Source organism: Struthio camelus, chromosome 9 (assembly GCF_040807025.1).
Source record: "Struthio camelus isolate bStrCam1 chromosome 9, bStrCam1.hap1, whole genome shotgun sequence".
NCBI classification, from domain to species: domain Eukaryota; kingdom Metazoa; phylum Chordata; class Aves; order Struthioniformes; family Struthionidae; genus Struthio; species Struthio camelus.
The window spans coordinates 10,376,009-10,397,008 of record NC_090950.1 but is presented as its reverse complement, the minus strand read 5'-3'; the positions used below and the strand labels follow the sequence as shown (position 1 = coordinate 10,397,008).

General features: G+C 39.8%; 1 protein-coding gene across 10 annotated transcripts in view; it reads right to left on the bottom strand.

Moving 5' to 3' along the window:
* Nucleotides 1-21,000, bottom strand: part of CLSTN2 (calsyntenin 2) — a 595,520-nt gene that overhangs the window by 27,361 nt on the left and 547,159 nt on the right. For all 10 annotated transcript variants that reach the window (XM_068954006.1, XM_068954011.1, XM_009674091.2 and 7 more), the window contains one exon: nucleotides 2,337-2,499. In XM_068954006.1, the coding sequence (XP_068810107.1) occupies nucleotides 2,337-2,499 (163 nt within the window). The remainder of the gene's footprint in view (nucleotides 1-2,336; nucleotides 2,500-21,000) is intronic.

Below are 21,000 nucleotides of genomic sequence, written 5' to 3'. Positions count from 1 at the left end.
ATTTACCTTAATTCTTTCTCTTACCAACAATCTGCGATAGAGACAAAGCTGAGAAGGAAGCAAGGGTGAGAAGGAAGCAAGGGTGAGAAGGAAGCAAGGGTGAGAAGGAAGCAAGGGTGAGAAGGAAGCAAGGGTGAGAAGGAAGCAAGGGTGAGAAGGAAGCAAGGGTGAGAAGGAAGCAAGGGTGAGAAGGAAGCAAGGGTGAGAAGGAAGCAAGGGTGAGAAGGAAGCAAGGGTGAGAAGGAAGCAAGGGTGAGAAGGAAGCAAGGGTGAGAAGGAAGCAAGGGTGAGAAGGAAACAAGATCATCCTTATTGCTGTATGTTGCTGCCTTGGAGGTAGATGAAAGCCACGGATTTAGCAGCGCAGAGAAACTGGCAGAAGTTTTGCTTATACAGCGCCTGTTCTATGGACAAAATTCATTCCCTGCAGTTCTCAAAACCTGGTGCCCGCCCAATGATTACATGAGCTTTTTTAGGGGGAAGGGAAGTGGCTTCCTACCAAGATGCAAAATATTAGGAAAAACTCTCAAGACTGGCATTAGCGATAAAAACGTAACGTACGAAGGAAAGAAGCGAAGGGATAAAAGTAATAAAAACAATGCAGAACAATATTTTATGCATACCTGTACAGAAAAACCTGGAAGCAGACATGGAAGTAAGGAACGAAAAGTTTCTTCACCAAGGCTACTGAGGAACGCTGGTGACTTTTCAGAAGGCAATACTCAGTGAGTCCCTAAAGCATTTGCTCATGTCTGGAAAGAACTGCATTTACTCTGTTCACAAACGGTATCTGCCTTAGTTAACTCCGGAACTTGGGTTTAAAAATAGCACAATAAAACTCCATAAGAAAAAAACTAGATCAAACTAAAAGAAACCTCATATAAATTGAATTGAATTGGTAGCTGTCAAATACTTGCCCCAGTAAATCACCGGTTAAACCGAAGTTCTGCTTTCTTAAGTGTTTGAGATGTATTTTAGTATGTATTTAAGCTAAAAAAGAAGTAAGATTGCTTAGAATCTTAGCACTTTAGAGTAAAATTATTCTATCAGATAGCCAACATTAATGAAAATTTCCAATATAACAAAAAAGATTATCCTATAAAAATGGAAAGCCTGCACAGGTAAACACCAATTAGACAAGCATCAGTGTACACCTGCACAAACGTACAGGCTTTGTGTCATGCTGATTAGTTAACTATCGCAAGAGTCATCTGACTGATCAATACCGAACTATCAAATCTTGGTTTTAGGACTAACGTGGCCTTACTCTGCATTTTTCCATCAAACTAAAGATTGGATCTCTACCCCAAGGAGCTCATAAGCTAACAGCTGGATTTGCAAATAACAGGATTTACACTGAATAGCTCTGACACACCTAAGACGTCCAAATTTTGTGGACAACATATCGTAAACGAGCACTGATCAAAGTGACACACAAGCTAACAAGAAGATAGGAAGCAAGCCAACATTAAGGAGTGGGGAAGAAACATAATCTGTGACAAAGCGTTTCTTCCTAATTGTCCAGTTTACTTCACATTTTGTTACTCTCTTCCGCAAAAACAAAACACACAGTGCACAAACAGAAGATTAACGTGGACGGTTAACAAGGAGAACTTGACAAGAGCGACTGAGCAGAAAAAGACAGTTCCAGGCATAAGGCAGAGAACCGAAAATGAAACCATGCCAGTGGTCTAAGGACCATGCAAAGGAATGAGGAGGAGAGAGGAGAATTGTAAAGGGCAGAGAACAGAAAGAGCTGTTACTTAAGCACAGTCCCGTACAAGTACGGTGTGGAGGACGTGAATTCTGCTTGTATTTTACTCTCACCTGAAAATCTTTTCTATACGAGGGTGTATCGATTAAATTAGTGGAATTACTGGTGATGCCCATCTGATATGAAGCGAGCAGGATCAAGCCATGGATAGTGAAAGCAAGAGAAATTTGATGCATAGACTGAAGGACAGACACAGCTGGAGTAGCAGCAGGAGGAGTTCTTCAGGGCAGTATTTAGATAACTTGCTTAAAGGTGGAAGCCAAGGGAAGCAGTTAAAACAGTGAAGACAAAGGATAATCTTTCTTATTTAATATGCAACTGGATTCAACGCTTCCTTAGATGACAGAAGCAAGAGGCTTGCCAATATCCCAAGAGTTTTACCCTCAGACTTGATTTCCTTCAGGCTCAGACCCTGGATTTACTTCCGATTTTATACCATCAACTTGGTTATTAATTACTATCAGCAATGAAATTACTAATATATAAACAAATGAGACAAATACATTTCCTTTTCGGGTTGAATTTCAGAAGGTCTGTAGCTTATCTACTGCCAGAATATTACCTTGCCAACAAGCACCAACTGTTAGCTGCATGGCTATGTGCGAAGGGTGAATAGGCCAATCGTTGGTCACAAGGTAAGGTTCATAGGTTGTTCCATCCATGTATAAGGTAACAACGGGAAACTCAACATTGATGACATAGTAATGCCACTCTCTATCACAGATCTGAAAGAGAGAATACGAGAGAAAAAACATCAGCATTTTTTGTCTAGTGACTAATTTTTATAGCCTATGCTTTTTTTTTGTTTTTATAATTTTCTTGTTTCTAAATGCCACTAACGGGAAGAAATACAGTTACTGCAGCTTCTAGATACATGTGTGTTCATAGATATATGTATCACTGTCAGAATCATTACATGTGTTAATTACACAAAAGGCCAAAGTTAAATTTTTGCAGTAATCGCCTAGAGAAACGTCTTGTTATTAAAATTAGTACAAGCGTAAAACTGTGATTATAAATACCTGTGGTACATACACAGAATACATTTGATGAACGCAAGTATCTTAGAGCACGCTCTTTGAAAAGAAGGCGTTTATGAAACAGAAAAATTGCAAGAGTCAGTATTTGCTATTAATTTTTACATCTGTTAATACATCCGATTAATTTGTTAATGTCCATACGGACTTTTAGGAATACCAACCAGTATGCAAGGCCTGCGTACCTGGGATACTTACCGGGGGCCTCCATTACCCTCAAAAATAAGAAAATACAGAGCGCTGAATTACTAGATTGATTAATTATCAACGGTGTCACTGCACCGGCATTCAGCAGGTCCCGTTCAATGCATCAGGCCCTCCACTGTGCTAGGAGGAGCTCTGCTGTGCTCTCTACATATACACAACAAAGGACGGACTCGGTTCAAGTTGTATCTGCCTGGTCAGGGTAGAAAACCAAAATCTTCTCCATGCTCCACGCTTTAATCTAGAGCTTTGTTTCCCCAGCTGTTTTGAAAAAAATCCATACAGTTTCACTGATACCTATCAGCTTTGAAAAGCAATGCCCTCACTTACAACATACTTTCAAGAACAGAGTACCAACGTGAAACCTCACATGAATTTCTGAGCTGGACAAACAGGCCTTACTGCAACATCGTCAGATTTTGTTTTAGTTCTGAAACGCGCAGCTAGCTCAGTCAGTTCCTCCGAAGAAAGAAGTCTAGTACGTAAATACCAATGCCTGCCTAATTATTTTTTTTCCTTCATCGCGTCTTTCAGATGTAAAAGTTCAAAGGAATAAATCAAAAAAATTGACAGGAAAGGGGCGTGTTTTTCCAAATAAAGCAACAAAATCATGCTACTTTCAATTATCTGTATAGATAGTTGTTTTCGTGGATTAAGAAACTAAAGTGCTTGATTGCAGATATCCTTGCTATTTCATAGAGGCAAGCAGAAAAGTTAAGTGATGTTTAAACATAGCACTTTGTCCTTGGCCGGGTTAAGTGCTATCTGCAGCAATATCTGCCCTCTGAAAGCAAAAGCTAATGTTTTGTTCCAGAAGACATTTCAATAAGAACTTAATCACTTCTATTTCAAAAGGATACATTTATTTCTGCAGACATCATAGCTCAACGGCAAGAGATAAATGCAGCAATTGGCTGCGAGAGCCTTTTATAAGCAGCACACAGCACAAATGTTTTCTGAAGGTTAAATGAACTGAAACCAAAATTGAAAGTAAATAAATTGGAAGACTGAAAACTTTATTGAACAAACAGCAATCACACAGAGTATTGTGCCGTCTTCCTTTTCAAGGAAAAAGCAGCATGCTGGGTTTCCCGAACTGATCATTCGATCGTGATGCATCATACCCCCCTGTGTCATTTTATACAAAACAAAATGAGTGATGGGTCTGATTTTGAGAGACACTGCATGATAAAAAAAAAAAAAAAAAAAAAAAAAACTCCAGAGGTCAATATTTCACATGTTTCGGAGAACTCTCCTGGAGCACTTCTTTTTGCAACTGTGAATTGCATCACTTGAAACGCCCCAAGCACTATGTAACGCGAGTGAGCAATCGTTCCCCCGTATCAACAAAACAAAAGCACTTTAATGTGGCAAAGACAAACATTTTGGGGCTTCACGTAGATAAAAAGCATGGTGATGTGCCGCGTGCCTGATCGTTCTATGGGCTGAAAAATAGGGCAGTTGCATTTTTCCAAAGAAAATGTTTTCTGCAAACGCAAGGTTACGTAATTGCCATAATTCAAGAGGCCAGTGTAACTAATCTCAAGCGCTCCCGAGAAAAGCGCAGCTGTCCAACTCCAGATGTCCACAGTGGACAAAGTACTTACTAATGTTTCTTTTTCTGATAAATTCTGGAACAGTGGCTAGCCCAAGTGTGCACAGCTCGGCAAAGTGCTCCAAAAATCACTTGCATGTTTTTCATTCAATTTCTAAACATACACACATCAACATTTTTTTCAAGGGAATTTAGGCACCGAAAATGTCAGCTTGGTGCTTACTGAGATTTCAAAAGCGCCTAAACTGGTCAGGTTCCTAATTCTCCTAAGCTTTCAATACAGCTTAGGTACTCAAGACACATGAATATCCTACCAAACACTTTATCCAAATCTTTAGGTTCCTGTACAAAGTCCTACTGTAAAAACAAATACTCTAGAGGAACATGAGCTCTGGAATTCATCCCAGTCACTCAGCAGCAGGCAGTATTTTGTGCCTGGCCACTTCTCAAGCAACCACATAATGAAATAAGTAACTGCGGAGTGCAATTCGTTATGCTGCCGTTTCAGCCACCTCCTTCATGTTAACATATGAAGCCAGTTTTTCCCCTGTATGCAATTCCACTCTGGCAACAGAATGCAATACAATAACTGCAGTGAAGCCAGGGAAATAAAATGACAAAATCTACCAGTCTGGCAAATAAAGAAATTTTAATCATCTCAAGAACAAACTTTATTAAAAAAAGTTTATGAAGTTATCCTCATGAGATAAAAGTACAGGTGAGTAAGCGTGGCTTTCAAAGACTGCTGGGTGGCCAGGTCTAATCACTCTTATCATGCCAGTCTGCCTCTAAAATGTATTAATCCAATCACGATGAACTAGCCAGCTTGGAGCGTTAGTGATGCTTCCGGCCTTTACACTGGGCCCTGTGTTTATGAAAGACAAGAAAATAGATGCAATATATATTCCTAGAAGTAAGTTTCTCAAGACATGAGAATATTTTTTTTTTCTTATTTTCTATAAGCACCTTACGATTTCCATGGATTTTTAAATTACTCTACTGCCACCACAAACAAAAAACACATTGCAGAAAATGACCTAGTGTAGACTGCAAGAACGTAATTGGGTGTTCAGGTATTCAGTATGCAGGGTGTGCTTACTTCAGTGGATACCTGGGTTACGAAGTGGACTTCCGTTTTCTAATACAATGAACAAATCATGCTTCTGCTGTGAATATGCAGGCTTTATAGTCAAAATTTGCTTTTGTGAGAATCAGCAAATATGCACTTAAAGTTGGCTTCGTCCTACAGCATCACCTGCCGGCATATTCATGTTGGGGAAGAGCTACCGAAAATAAACTACAGCAAAGTGCATACACGGACTAATCAAATTCATCTGACAATCTAAACTGTTATGTCTTGTAACAGTATTTATCCTATCCCAGTAACAGGCTCTGCGCATTAGGACTCATCTGCCTGTTCTCCACCTGCCTTTCCATTTCAACATCCAGGTATTTGCCACATCTGTTGACTTGATTAAATCTCAGCATACTGACGTGAAAAGGATTTAAACATTGGAGGCAAAGGGTCAGCGTACTCGTGACCACTAAGCAGAGCTGTTCAGATGGCAAAAATGTTGTCCCCAGTAATTCCACAGTCTCTTCAGAGGATTTTAGATAAAGCTCTAAAGTATTTATACTATGCACTGGTTTTTTGTTTTGTTTTGTTTTGTTTTTTTTAAATCATCTCCTTAGGTTTCGCTTTCTACATTTATCCTTTAGCCGCTCCCTAGCACGGCACTTTTTTTTTTTTTCCTGCTTGTAACATCAGTATGCCCTGCCTCAGAACTGGCAATAGATACAGTATGCGTGTAGTAGTTAAGGAAAAGGGAAGAAGAATATACTGTATTTGGAAAAAGAAAGGATCAATATACTCTAATCAGTTAAATTAATGGATAAAAAAAAAAGTAGCATCTCAATCTACTAGTTCAATGGTTTTTCCATAAGAACGCTGTCACACACGCATCCTGGACACGAAACTTACAGTTTGAATCTTAGCTTTTATTTGGATTTGATCACAAAGTCTCTTTGAGCAAGTTCCTGAATTCTGACAGCTGGTGGCAGCCAGGGAAGGGAGGAGGAGGAGGGGGGAAAAAAAAAACCAAACAGATCGCTTTGCTCTGGACCGCTGCTTTTATGCTTATGAGACTATAGTATCACCACTGATCCACCTGCTAGCAGTAGAGGTTGTTACGTGGTGTAATTTGTACCTCTCTGTGAGGAAGCTTTATGATAACTAATATTCGTAACTGCATTTGGAGTTCCCTAATACATATGCTGACATTATTTCAGTTTCATATATGGGGAGTCAATTTGGAAGATGCAATAAACATTCTTCTGCATCTGTGTTTCTTCTACACCAGTTCTAAAAACTAGCTCTCAAAAACCTTCAAACAGTGTATCTCCTGATAACTGCATTCAACTGCCATGCCATCTTGCCACTGTAAAGGAATGCATATGACCAGTCCCAGAATAACGGTGATCAATCACTGTGGAGGTTAATCCCTCTCCTTCGGAACCTCAACCAAGCACGAGAGGAACTCCAACGAGAGGAGGGGGCCCAAGAGAGATTTCCCTGCTCCTCACGCGACTCCTTTATATTGCTTCTTCACAGGACTCTTCCTGAGACAACGAGAAACGCAGCTTCTCTTCTCCCCACCTTCGCTTGCATGCAGGAAAAGAAGCCAAGCCCTTGAGACTGCATTAGGATGGGCAGGAGCCACATTTTTAAAAGGCTGACAGTGGAGCAAGTCCAAGCTCCTAAACAAGGCACCAAAGTCACGCTCCCAAAGACAGACAATGTGAAATCCTGATGACAACTGCCCTAAAACTCTCTTCAAACGTCACTACGCTCAAACCTTATTTAGGGAATTAAGTAAAATCTAATGGCATTTTCAGTGACCTCATATTTTGAAATGGAGGAACTGAAGACAAGGGAGGGGAGAACACTACCTTGCCTTCATGCTCTCACTACCTGAAAAGATAGTGCAGTTCTACGTTCATTTTACCAACTGGCATTTTGAATGGCTTGTAAAACAAGTATTTCAGTATGGATTACTCTGTATAAAGTACTGAGTATAAACCAAATCAGATTTTCTCCTGTATCTTGCTCAAGTAAAGGCTACATGTAAGTAAGCACATATCTAAACCACAGCCCTTCTCAACTGATAGATTTTCAACTGTTTACGCACTGAGAATCTTTTTTCCTCCGCTTGTTTTTTTGAGCATGGTTTTCCCTCTGCTTCATGTTTATAGAATTTAGATCATTTACTTTCACTTAAAAAACCTAATTTTCACAGACTATTTAGGAAACAACCGTAAGATTTGTTTGGTATCCCGAAGAAAACATTAGTAGGATAGGTTATTAGAGTACCAGTTCTGACATTTATTATGCAGTACAGTTTATTTGATATGTTAAACAGTAAAGAATAGATGATGTCCATTATTCAGAAAAATCCTTTAACAAGTTTTTGCTCTTGAGCAAACGAAGGCTACACAGTAACATAAAATAGAGGTATGAGGGAAAAAAAAATCCCTAAGAAAACTAATTGGTCCAAAACAAATTCCTGAAAATACTTTTATGTAACATGCTCATCAAGTATTCTTCTTTATAGCTACTGATGTTTTTATAGGAAATGCTTGCTTCACTGCTCATCTTGTAGTTCTGTCTTGCTCTCCTCGGCCCTTTTTCTCTCCAATGAAGAAAGAGTAATCACCTTCAGAGGCGAGTCTGTACTCAGTACCAGACTTCCACATGCAAGATATGCTTTGCTCTTAGATTTCCTGTGATAAAAGCTTGGATCCCGTAGAACTTTCTAGTGCATCTTATTCTGAGGTTGACCGACACAGCAAATGCCTTTCATCTCCGAGACGAGGGGAGGAATAAAAATACTGCAGTTACCCTCTGGTAACTGGGGTAAATATTTTTTTTTCACTGTAATTTAAGTTCTCATCTGATTTGTGTACCACTCTCAATTCACAAGAGCCAAGTATAGATCTGGCTCAGAGTTTTCTAAGATTTATTATCTGGTGTTGGCTAAACTATCTGTGCCACAGGCTAGAGAAGGGGTTGTTAATTGCAGCACTGACCTCTTTGCTAGACGGATTCTCTTAATCTCCCTTGTGCTGTTGACATTCTGCTAGGTGAGAAGATCGCTCTCACCATGCTATTCTGGGCCTTCTTTGGTAATCACAACATCTACTCTCTTCCTCTGACTTTATTCCAACCACACAGGGCATTTTGAGTCGTCTGGGCATCAGCCCTCAGAACATAAAAACTGAAAGGAATTGAAAAATCTAAAGCTAAAGTAAAAAAAAAAACCCATCAACAACAACGAAAATCCAAGACACCTCTTACCTTCACATTTTGCGTTCCCCTGATAAGGTCTTGCATGTTGTCATTGCTGGCCCTTTTCACAAGAAAGCATCCAGTTTGAAATAGATCTGATTATTCCCTCTGCATAGATTCTTCTCCTGCCTTAGTCTTAGAAAAAGAGACTATACTACTCTCTGTACCAATGTGCAGTATTCCTAAGAGTGGTGAGTCTCTTATTCTAGCTGCAAAGACTTCAGGGTACTTTCACAGCTTGTATCGGAACAGATACCAATTTAAAAACCGCTATATAAAGAAACGGTCAGAGCATCACAAGATTTACAAAAAGCTTCTAAAATTAGAAAATAACTGAGACTGAAATGGAAACTAAGCTATTGAAGTAAAACGTAACTATTTAAAAAAAAAAACAAAACCCTGTTAACTATCATATGAATGAATAAACCTAGTGAATTGTATTTAGGAAGGCTGTTCTAGCCTGGGACACCCCCCTTTCTAGGCTGCACCTTTAAATGACAGCATGCAACGGATGCAGAGGAAGAGGCATGCTCAGAAGCATGCTCTGCCCATTTGGCTGTCAGAAACTGGTACCCAATGAACGCGGCAGCACAGATTTCAGCACAAGTTAGAAAGCCAGAAGGTGAGGAGATCAGTTACGTAAGCATTTTATTAAAAAAACAAACAAACAAAACAAAACCAAAGAATATTGTGAAAAAAAGGTTTAGATTTTGGCTGCTCTTTGTTCTTAAAATATTCATTGCCATTACTATTTCTGTTAAAGAAAGCGCTATTCAGCAATAACTCAGACAGGTAGCGTTATTTTTCTTCTCTCCTTTTTTTTCCTTCCCCGTTTTCCTAATAATTTACACTACTTGATCCATGAACTCAACAAAAGTAGAAAAGTTACCCTGATGTGAGTGGGCCGTAAGGTCAAACAACACTCAATAGCCCGACTCTTTGCCAGAAACAGTGATCTCAAACGAGCATTAAACAAGCATGATTGTTTCGTTTTCTGCTTTCTTACAGAAGAAGAGCCTACTAGATAACAGAAAAAATTCACTGTACAAAGAAGTCCTCAGTCAGCAGTCTTAGCATTTTATAAAATACTTCTTTAGCAGTTACTACAAAATTTGAAGTCCTCAGTAAGTCATATACAACTCTTCCATATGTTCATTAATTGCTGTGCGCGTTCCACATGGACAAAGGTCCCAAATCCTCATAATTTTCTACCATGTCATGTTTTAAAACACAGAACCCACAGTAAATACTTGTAATTCACTCTGCCCATCAGCATCATAAGCTGCAAGTTCAAAGTCAGTTGGCAGCACAATTACCGATGCTGGCCTTTCCCTCAAACTAGTTTTCCCAGTGCTACATGGCATATATTTGAGGCTCATATACAGCATATACTGCAGGTTTTGTGCTTGTAATATCACAGCACTTGTCTATAATTCAAAAGAAGACCTACTCAAAATTTGTCAACGCATCACTAGCTGACTGATTCCATGAAATCCCGTGTCCCTAATAAATCAAAATCTTTTACTTAAGAATAGTCAGATGAATATTTCTGAATCGTATATTCATTCATCAACAGGGTAGCAGCAAATCACAAAACGAGCAAATTAGTCTCTTTCATGTGTATCAAGCAGGTAAACTCTATACTGCTCACACCTGAAGGAGGTAGGCTTTGCTTTTCCCACAGAACTAGACCATGAATCATTACCTGCTTTTTTGATCTCTGATTAAGGGAGAGATTCTTGGCCGCTACATTTACTACCTTCTTCTCTCCTGTCTTTGTGGATATTATAAAAACAAATACGTCACACAGTCCACAAGCCACGTGGGGCAGGAGGAAGAAGGAATAGTTTTATTTGCCTAATTTATGCCTTAAAATTGGGTATACATTTTAAGTGTCTCGTAAGGCAGTCTTCATAAGATTGAGACCTAAATTCTCTGAAGACTCAATGGAGAAAAGTACGTTTCTTTAAAGGCTTCCAAAGAGACCTCCAGTCTGCCCAAGGTTCATCAACAGATACTCTTCGAAAGGTCACGTACTGACAACAGAGGGGTTTCACTGAGGCCAACGGCAACATCACAAAGTTAAAACGTAGGTCCAAGTTTAGTGTCTGCGTTAGGCTGAGCTGACCCCAACCCTACGCACCTGTGGAAAAACAAGTACGTCGGATGACGAAAAAATATATTTACTATGTGTTTATATCCATTATACGGTAAAAAGAGTTCAACTTTCAAGTTAATTTTGCTGTATGCACCATTATACCACTGTGAGGTTTTGCAATCACATTTCCAATAAAACGGACAAAATAAAGCACCACACTCCTAACAATAACAACAAGCTTTCTCAGCTTCTCACTGTAATATAATGCTTATCTCAATTTTTCAAACTAGGTAAGTCGTAGTCAAATGCTAAAAGATAGCATTAAGTAAGTGCGGCATTCCTCTGTTTGTAGCATCACTCTAGGGCTATGAGATCTGTCGTTAGATAGGAACTCTATACACACTGCACAAACTTAAATGTATGCTAAAATGACTGCCAACACGGGAGCACACCGCATTTCCTCTGCACGTTTCCTGCTCAAAAAACCTCCAAAAAACCAAAAAAACCTCAGCTAAGCAGTTCTAGCAAATATGCTGCGGAAACAAATCTCTGCGTATTTCAGGAGAAAAGATATTAACTGACACCACCGAACTTAGGAGAGCTATGACCTTTTAAAATACTACATGCTATAAAGGTTGCTATTAAGGCTTGTAAATCTGAACATTTTAAAAATGAGTATTGTACCAAGTTTTATATTACATTCAAATTATTTTTCACTTTTTTGTGGTGCACTTTTTTACGGTGCTAAATAAATACGCACACAGCAACGGCCAAACTCATACGTCCCCTGCTCTGCAATTACAATCTTCTTCACTGCAGCAAGTAATACAAGGCACAGTTTAAACTTCATGTTAACGAGTGCTTAAATAAGGGTAAAACAAGAATGGGAAATTCTAACCTCAACCCATCAGTTTCCTTTTTACCCCTTTTTATTATGTGGAAATGTTTTAAGAAGACTTGGAAAATCAGTCTTGGTACAGGAAGAACTTACTCTTTGCAAAACGGTATTTGGCCAGCGGAAGCTCCTCTTACGACGAAAGTCAGAGGATGATCTAGAAAAGCAATCTGTATTTCTTTCTTTTCAAACTGAAGATTAGAATTTCATCAATTCTGGTACAAAAAATACTTACAGATGAAAATAATTACATATATCCTTGTTCTATTAACGTGAGAGTTTGAATTGTGTTGCCAATTTTGTTCAAAAGCTCAGCCCACCGATGCAGAGATTGCAGCGGACAAGCCAAAAGCGGTGTTCTATTGAACACACTCACTGCTTCCAAAATGTTGCCCGTATTCAAGGGAAACAATTATGCTGACTGTCTCTGTAAGGTGCTCGGAGACCTGTCAATGAATATGATAGTCACTGCTATTTATTTGCAGACCATACCAACATTCCACCAATGAGTTACCTGCACATATACCAAAAAAAAAAAAAAAAAAATCAGATAAAGCTATTAGGAATAACGCAAAGCACTTTGCTTCTGAAATACAGCACGATCACTGTCAGCATGGATTTTTGCCCTGTGAAATCTACTGCAGTGGAGAGCAAGAAAAGAAGGGGAAGACAGACACATTATACCTCCTACCATGAAACGCTACAGCTTGTCAGGCTCAGTAAAAAACTTCCTTGATCGTATCAGGGTGAGAAACTGTCTCTTTCTAAACGGAAACAATCTTTAGTGCTCTTCCTATCTAATAATGAATCATGATAATAATTTTTTTTTAAATCAAATTGAAGCAAGTCAGATCTACATGAAACTGGGGGGGGGGGGGGGGAGGAAGAAAGCTTAGCCAGAATAAATACTATGGGTTTGATTTTCTGCCTCCAACTTTAAATGGCTCTTTAGCTTTCTACGGACTTTTTCCTTTTAATTATTTATATCCCAAACACTGACCTATAATACGATATATTTGTCATTGTGAACTTCCTGTTAAACATCTCCTAAATTTAAATTAGAGAAAATATTATCAATGTTATATAACCTACTGTCTGTATAAGATGTGAGATTAAAAAAAAACCCAAAGACTTAGGGAGATAGCATCTTCCAGAATTAGTCAAAAACCGAACACATTACTATCACTTAACAAATAATACGGTAAAAAAAATGAAAATCACTAGAGCCTTATACCTCCCCTAAGGTAAGCATCCCAATTATTTGACTTGTGTCAGTGTGAGATCTAAAATCTCTCTGATATTGTCCGATTGAAGCTTTCGCGTCATTTTTCTAATTTTATTTTAAGAAGAATGACAGTGTGTTGTTTCCAAAAGGTATGCATTATGATCATGAATACATCAATGAGAAGTGACCAAACAGATCTGGGATAATGTAGTCATGTATACGGAGCCCCACATTGTGCTAGTCTTAGGCTCTTGCGTTACTAATGCCCTTTCTCAACTTGACGTACGAGCAAAACGTAACGGAAACGCGAACCATCCAAGTAAACGATCTTTGAAGATGGTCGCAAGGAGCCTTTGGTCTACGAGCTTATTCCCACCTCAGGTCAGCAAACGTAGAGTTCTACTTCATTTCCCTCTTGAGGCTTTGCCACTCATCTCTGACGCTACCTGGCGTTTGAACCCCTTTCCGCAGACCCAGGGTTCTGCCTTCCGCTCCGCAGATACCTGCAGGGGGGACTCCAACTGAGGACATTTCTACTGAGATATTTACAATCAACTTTTCCAGACTGCGTACGGTTGAAGAACATGCACGGTCTGCAAATGGGGTTCGGCTCGGACAGTCAGTGAAAAACATGTTTAGCAAGGCTCCTGAAACATGCATTATTTGCTAAAAGGCCAGGAAACGCTTTTCAGTAGGCTAACAATACTCAATTAAAAAAGAGCATGAGTGTTAAAAGAGTAAATTACCCTAATGCAAAGCAGGCCCTCATATCCTTTGCAATTACCTTTCACACATTATTAATATACTGTTGGTTTCAGTTTGCTTTCTAAAAACCTGACTGAAATACTGGAAGTCAAATGTAAGGTTAAATCTAAGTCAGGCATCTTGACTGCCTACCGCTCTAAGGACCAAGATTTCTGGCAACTGAGAATTCTGGCCCTAATCCTGCAGGGTCTTCAATAACTGGGTATTTTTTTTTTCTCTCCAAGTACACAGAGGTCACACGGAGAGAAAGGAGGCTGTCACAGTTCAGAAGAGGATGATATATCCTCCCCTTGCTGTTGGTGTGTCAACAAATATGATGCTTGTTTCGGTTCACTTAGGAATGTTACGAAGGTGCAGAGAGTGTGATTAAAGTAAACTAGACTCTAGAGACTAGGCAAACAAGCTAGTCACGGCTTGTTTGCTTTTGAGGGGAAACAGTTGCTTTCAGCTCAAAAAGTGGATTCTAGAGAGTGTATTCTCGCTCCTCCTCCTCCCTCTCACACGTTCTCACCTACACACATCATTCACTCCGCTAGACAAAAGCATCAGACTGCCCTTATCTATTCAAATCCCAAGGAAGTACCATGCGCTATCTTTCATTCATTTAGGAAATACCCAGTCTTCATATCTCAGTTCCAGCTAGCAGCCGTAAAATACTCAGATTCTCAGGGTTGGCTAGTCCGCGCACAGAAGAAAGTATAGCAGAACATCGCCCTGGGATAATGACCTCTCTCTCCTTGCAAACGGTATCGCTGGCTATTTGAAGGCTTTACAGCACCGGCAAGCCCCTCTTCCAAGGTTTGCTGTCTCTTAAGGATACGTTGACATTGCTTGCAAGACTTGCTTTAAATGCACTCACCAAAGGAAGACGGAGCTGACACAGGCAACGAACGCCCCTTTACAGTTTCCACGTTTTGCGAAAGGTGATATACTTAAAAGGTATTTCCTCTGTTGAAAGTTCACAGCACAACTCAGAGAGAAAAGAATTCCTGCTCTTACACAATTCTCATACTGCACTGAGAGCATGTCTCCAGAGAATCATTTCGTGTTATTCGTGTGGGAGCCCACTACTATAGTAATTTTGAATATTGCTGTAGTCTGAGATGGAGGTAGCTGAAACAGCAGAAATAGACAAAAGAAATAGGCATGCCTTCCCCATACAAATCAGCGTTGCACCTTCTTCAATTCCAGCAGACAATTAGGAAGCAACGCAGGGAAAAGCAAATGCCATTTCTGTTTTTATTGCACGTGAAAGGTGGCAAAAAGACATATTTTGCCACCTTCACAATTTCTCTAAAATGAGGAAGTTGTATATCCATGCTTCGATACTTACGCCAAAAGTAACTCTGGAAATTACACAACCTAAATATTATGCATAGTCTCTTTACTTGAATGGTAACTGCTGGGCCTTTAATTACATAGCTGGCATTCTGTAGACAGACCGATTATATGGTAATACACCACACAGAGGTAACTAGGTATCAGCTATATTGGTGACTTCGCCAAAAAATGTTGTTGTTTAGTCACTAGATAGCTTTCTCTCCGTACTAACTGCAGTCATGTTCGTAGCGCTTTTATGGGAGGAAGTCAGTCAGCACTACGGGCCTGCAATCCGGCACAGTTCTGCCTTGACAGTAGGGACATGAGAGAAATAGACCGTAGGAAGGAATTTTCAACATCAGTGTTGTGCAAACCTTCAAAGTTTTGTGAATATCATCAAAGTAATTATCTAGAAGTTCAAACATTTATTCGCAGCTGAGCTGGTTGAAATTTTCCCTCTGAAGCACTGTTTCGCTGATGGAAAAAAGGCTGCTGGATTAAAGACATGGTCATAACAGAAAATTACTACTGTTAACAATAAGAGGACTGGTTCTTCAGAAAAAAGTTATCACGGAAAAATAAACCTTTTTACGTTTGCTGAAATCTAGGGGAAACAGTTCGGGTATTTTCAAAATTTCATAGCACATTTTTGAAGAAAAATGAAAAGAGAAACAACATCTGAATATTGAGAACAAAACATATCGCCCCTAAACTATGTTGTAATAGACCCAAATCAATCAATTCATGTGGAACTCTCATGAGAACAGACGTTCCCTCTTAACATCTCCAGAGCCTCTGACTGGGTCAGAAGCTAGTTTGGGACGAAAGCTCTTTTCCTAATAGCAAAAGTACGAAAACAAAAAACTCCCTCGAAGCAAAACTACCTGCTGGATATTTCTTCATTTCTCCAACACCAAAAAGAAATAACGTCTGGTTTATCTGCAGGTTTTTTGCTTCTTATTGTGTTGCGATATTGCTGATCACAACTTTATGATGAAGAGAAGGCGCGGAGGATGCTAGGTGATTCAGTTTTCCCCTCTGGTATCGCTGTTTACCTTCCCTTAATTGTACCATGTGATTCTTGAGTAGAAATATATTCTTTCACAACCCTTATTACTCTGATTTTAAGCTCAGGAGTTGAAATTAGGTTAAAATACGATCCTTACTGTCTATAAGAAACACTCTATGACATTTTTTCCATATGTTGTTTCTCATTAAAATATTTTGTTGGCTGAAATCAAATAAAGAGTTCCCACTGGCAACAGTGCTTGAGATCTATGCAAGGGGAGGAGAGGGCGGATTTACATGTCAGCAGGTTTGAGGCAAAGAGCTCAGTCTATTTCCAATAACAGCTCTGCAGCAAAGTTAGTTTCTTCGCAAGCAGTAAGAATTCATTTGATTGTTCTGCTGGGGATATGCCTCAGTAAAAGGGGCTTGTTGCACTCATTTCCCCTACACACTCCTAACACCCCCTGCACAGCGAGTCCTCTCACTGCCATTTCTATATAGGACTGGTCTAAATAGTCGCAGTAGCGTACATCAGTGCTCTGATATTAGCAAACTTAAGATACGCCTACCAGGAACAAACTCTTCATCCTCCTCACCTCCTTCCTTTCCACATTTGACTTTTTTAAGGTTAGCATCAACCTCTCTCCTCTTTTCTTTCCACACTCGTCGTCTCCTTCTTCCTTCCTATCTATAGTCATCTTTTTTCTCCCTTTGTCCCTTCACCTCATCCCCCTACATCCTCCAATAATTCTTTCATTGTTTTTATGCTCTTCATAGCAACCGCCAAAGCCCTGACTGCACTTGGTCTCTTGTTTCATCTGGGGATCCTCAGGCTGAACGTACCCTCTTCTTCCCCTCTACTTCTCCCTGCCGTGAGCGCTCCCTTCCGACATGCAGCCCGATCCAGCAGCCAGCTGCATGCTTTTCAAAACCACTACTACTCCTCAAGAAAAAGACTAAGTTGAATCTGCAGTGTCGTCTTTTGTGAAGTGCTCATCAATTCAGCATCAGTAACACCACTGTAGTGTTTGCTACTACATCCCATTCATGGACTGGAAATCACTCAGGACCTATTAGAACACAGGGAGCTGAACCCGATAATTAATTTATAACACAGATGGAGCATACACACGGATAAGGAACAGAAAAGCCTAGGAAGCCATCATGTGCACTGCACCGGTGAACGTTCCCCTGCATTTCGATGTGCAACTGGCTTCCGTATCTCCTTTTGAGATTTTCTCCAATGTTTACTCTTGAAGCATGACACAGCGTCTTCGGAATCGTAACCTCAACGTATTATTTTTTCATTTAACACTTCTTATCCACATTTAGCTGTACTGAAAAGGACTCTCAAGTCCCTGAAAGGGTTTGTATATCAAGTGTTTCCTGATGATGACTAAACGTGTCCGAAGGGTGTGAAGATAGGATGCGCTCAGTGAGAGAAATCACATTTACACTACATCTGTCATACCAAAGTCACAGCTGAGAGCATAGCTAATTTATTATCAGAGAAAAGGCAATTCGCTGGGGCAGTCAACTATTAAAGTGAATCTATGAGAGCATCAAACAGGGCGGGACTGAGTACCCTTCCCCCCCCCGGCCCCGAGGGCACAGCAGCCATACACCCATCCCTTGGTGCACTGCAATTGTTCATTTTTATACATGCTCCCACTGGCATTTAGGTTAAGAGAAAGATCACCGGCAGTGCAAATTAATAGCATACTTCAAATTTAGAGTAGGGCATACTAAAATGATCAGAGAAAAAAAACATTTGCCTTTTGTCTTGCTACTAGAAAAAGAATTGTGAGCTTCTGATTTGCAAATACCGGAGTGAGGTTAAGACATCATTAATGTATTAAGTGAGTAGGCGTCATGCCTTATGCTACTCTAAAAGATAATCTGCGTTCCCAGTGTGTATCAATTCATATGATGTATCAATAGACGATGTGGATAATCCAATGCAATAAAGCTTTCATTAACTTTTCTGATCTGATAATTAAAATAACCAGGTACACTTATATTTCGAATTGTCAGCAGTAAAATGAAAGTTATGTGAATTTTCAACGACCTAGGCTATCTCACAGCAGTGAGTGAAAAATGCCCTATGCGCCTTCCCTACCCAGGCAGACGCTCTGAACTCACTACGCAGCACAAAGATCTGATTTATTAAACTGCTGTTTCAGTTTACAGTAAATAATTATTTTAAGGTGCCCTTAAACTGTAAGTAGCTGCATATTTTTGCTGCTAGCAGAAGTTAACTTGCAACTGGAAACTGACAGATGGGATGTGTGAAGGTATGAAAATCAGGAGATACGTTTTTCATATCACTGGCATTAAGAGCAATGAGAGATACACAGAGTTTTTCATACCAAAGCTTAAAAGCCACACTTCTGCAACTCGGAATTGAGACATTTCAAGTAGAATATGATATATTTAGGGGGCAAATTACAGGAAATAGCCAACTGTTGATCCTTTCTTTTAAATTTTCAAACAAAACGTATTATTTTCTGTAAGGTCAACAAAGAATTTAAAATTACAGCAGGAAGTCAACGTAAGCATTATGATTTCTAGATCCACATGAAGTACTGGAGTTTATAGCATCTTACAGGATAAAGGTTTTTTTGAGGGATGGTATTTTTGTTCACGTATACACCAAGAGCTGATTCTTAGGCATGAAGGATTACAGAAGGCTTTCAAATGCGGAGTAGAGGGCTAGCCACCCTCTGCTCCTGAAGTCGTGAGGAAAGAGGCACCCACTTCAACCTGTGCTGCCTTAAAAGCTTTTCAGCTTTCCAAAGAAAACGCTCAAGAGCATGTAAGAAAGGAGAGGTGTACTTGATTTTATCTCACTGAAGCTATAAAAGGTCGTTCATATTGCTGGCTGAACTTTACGGCAAGATAAGATCACAAACATTTTCCATAGGATAGAGGCCTATCCATGACTCACAGATCTACAGTGAATTTTTCTATTCTTTATGGAAATTTGGGTGGTACACCTTTAAACACCTTTAAACACCTCAAATTCGCCAGTAACTGATGTGGGCGTGAACTTCTGTCTGGGCAGACTCTTGATGCCTATTTAAGGCTAGAAAAAATTCCTAACCACAACAGGCCTGTTAATACAGACGAACATTGCAGTAGTGGAGCTGTAAGGGAAACCTCGGATGGTAATGGCTCTTATATCTAAGTAGGTGAGTAGTTTAATGAGAACCACTGGTACCGTGTTACCACAGGTATATGGTATGTCAGCCTAGGGCCAAGCGTTTTTGAAACCAAAAAACAACTAGGGCATGTGAACTAGAAAGCGAGAGCCAAGGGAGCGAAGGCGTCTAAAGTATTCAGAAAGACACCTTACAAGAGTCATCTGAAACTGGACATTTCCTGTTACCTCCACATACAAAGCAGTATGGCTTTCTACTGCATATATACTGGAGTTACATTAATGTCACTTTCTGTTTGAATTGTGATACACTTTTTACTGTGATCCTAACTCCTGTTTACTTTAGCTGAACCCTGGGAGATAAGCTATTGCAGTAATATGGAATTAGCCACGTTCAGTTAAATATTCAGAACACTCAGAAAACGAAGACTGCATTTGAAATCTCTGTGCTGGCCGTGGAACATCGCAGCATTGCCCTCGCTCAAGAGCTCGTCCAAATGCAACGACGTCGGCGGAGATACTGCAGTGAGAGAGAGCTTGAGGCCCCGGGCAAAGAATAAAAATGCCATGCAGCCTGTGTACCCAATTATACCAACAGCAGTAAAATGCTCTGGAACACATTTGAGTCTACAGGTTAAGCGGCGTCAAGCAACTGAAAGGGAAAACGCTGTATTTGTAAGAAGACAATCACTGCAAGATCAGAAAATAACTTAGCAAGACCCTGAACTCTGGCTAACTACTCGAAAAAAAGTAGCAACGTTCTTCAGTTTCTTGAACAGTAACATGAAGTATCCACTGGGAAGGATACTAGCTCTGGCCTCGGAAGATCCGGACGCCATCAACCTGCAGATTTTTGCATGCTTTTGAGCAGGCATGAGTAAATTGCGGTTGGCGCAGCATCTCACCTGGCTGCTCTGAGGGTACTTTAAAACTTGTAAGGTATGCTATAATATGACAATTGGACCTAATGGTACAACAGGTATGTCTTAGTAATGTTTCTCTTTGGAAATGTACTTGCCATGCAGGATTTTTATGACTTTAATATGCAAATAGTGAAGATAATTAGAACACGAATAAAAACTCTATGGCTACCAATAATAGTAGTAAAGCATGTCAGTAATTTTCTTGAAATTCTGATTCAGTAAAGCTGCCATTTTTAACACCAAAGTCTCCCTTAGAAACGTGCAGGTTCATGGGAAAACAACTTCTCCTAATGGAAGATAAAAATGAGGCTCCTGCTTTTGTCTGCCTAGAAAGCTTCTGCAGGCTTCCCGTCCTGCTTACAAAGAATATGCCATTCCAAGGTTAAAAGCGCTTTTAAGATAAGAAATTATTTCTAAGAAAGGATTTCCATTTTCCAGCCAGAACTAATAAGAGCGCTAAACTATAAGCGGATTCACAATTATTTGTAACATCATCAGACCTGAGATGCCAGTTAACGTTAAATTTTGCAGTAATCCCGGCTCTGTCATGCTCTGGCAAAGCTTACAGATACAAGCACATTTTGAAGACTCCATTTCTAATTGGAATTCACAAATTGCACAGTTATCCTGACCTTCTTTTACAGCTGCTGGCATTCCCCTCACTCTTGCCGAGCTTATATGAGCTCTTTAA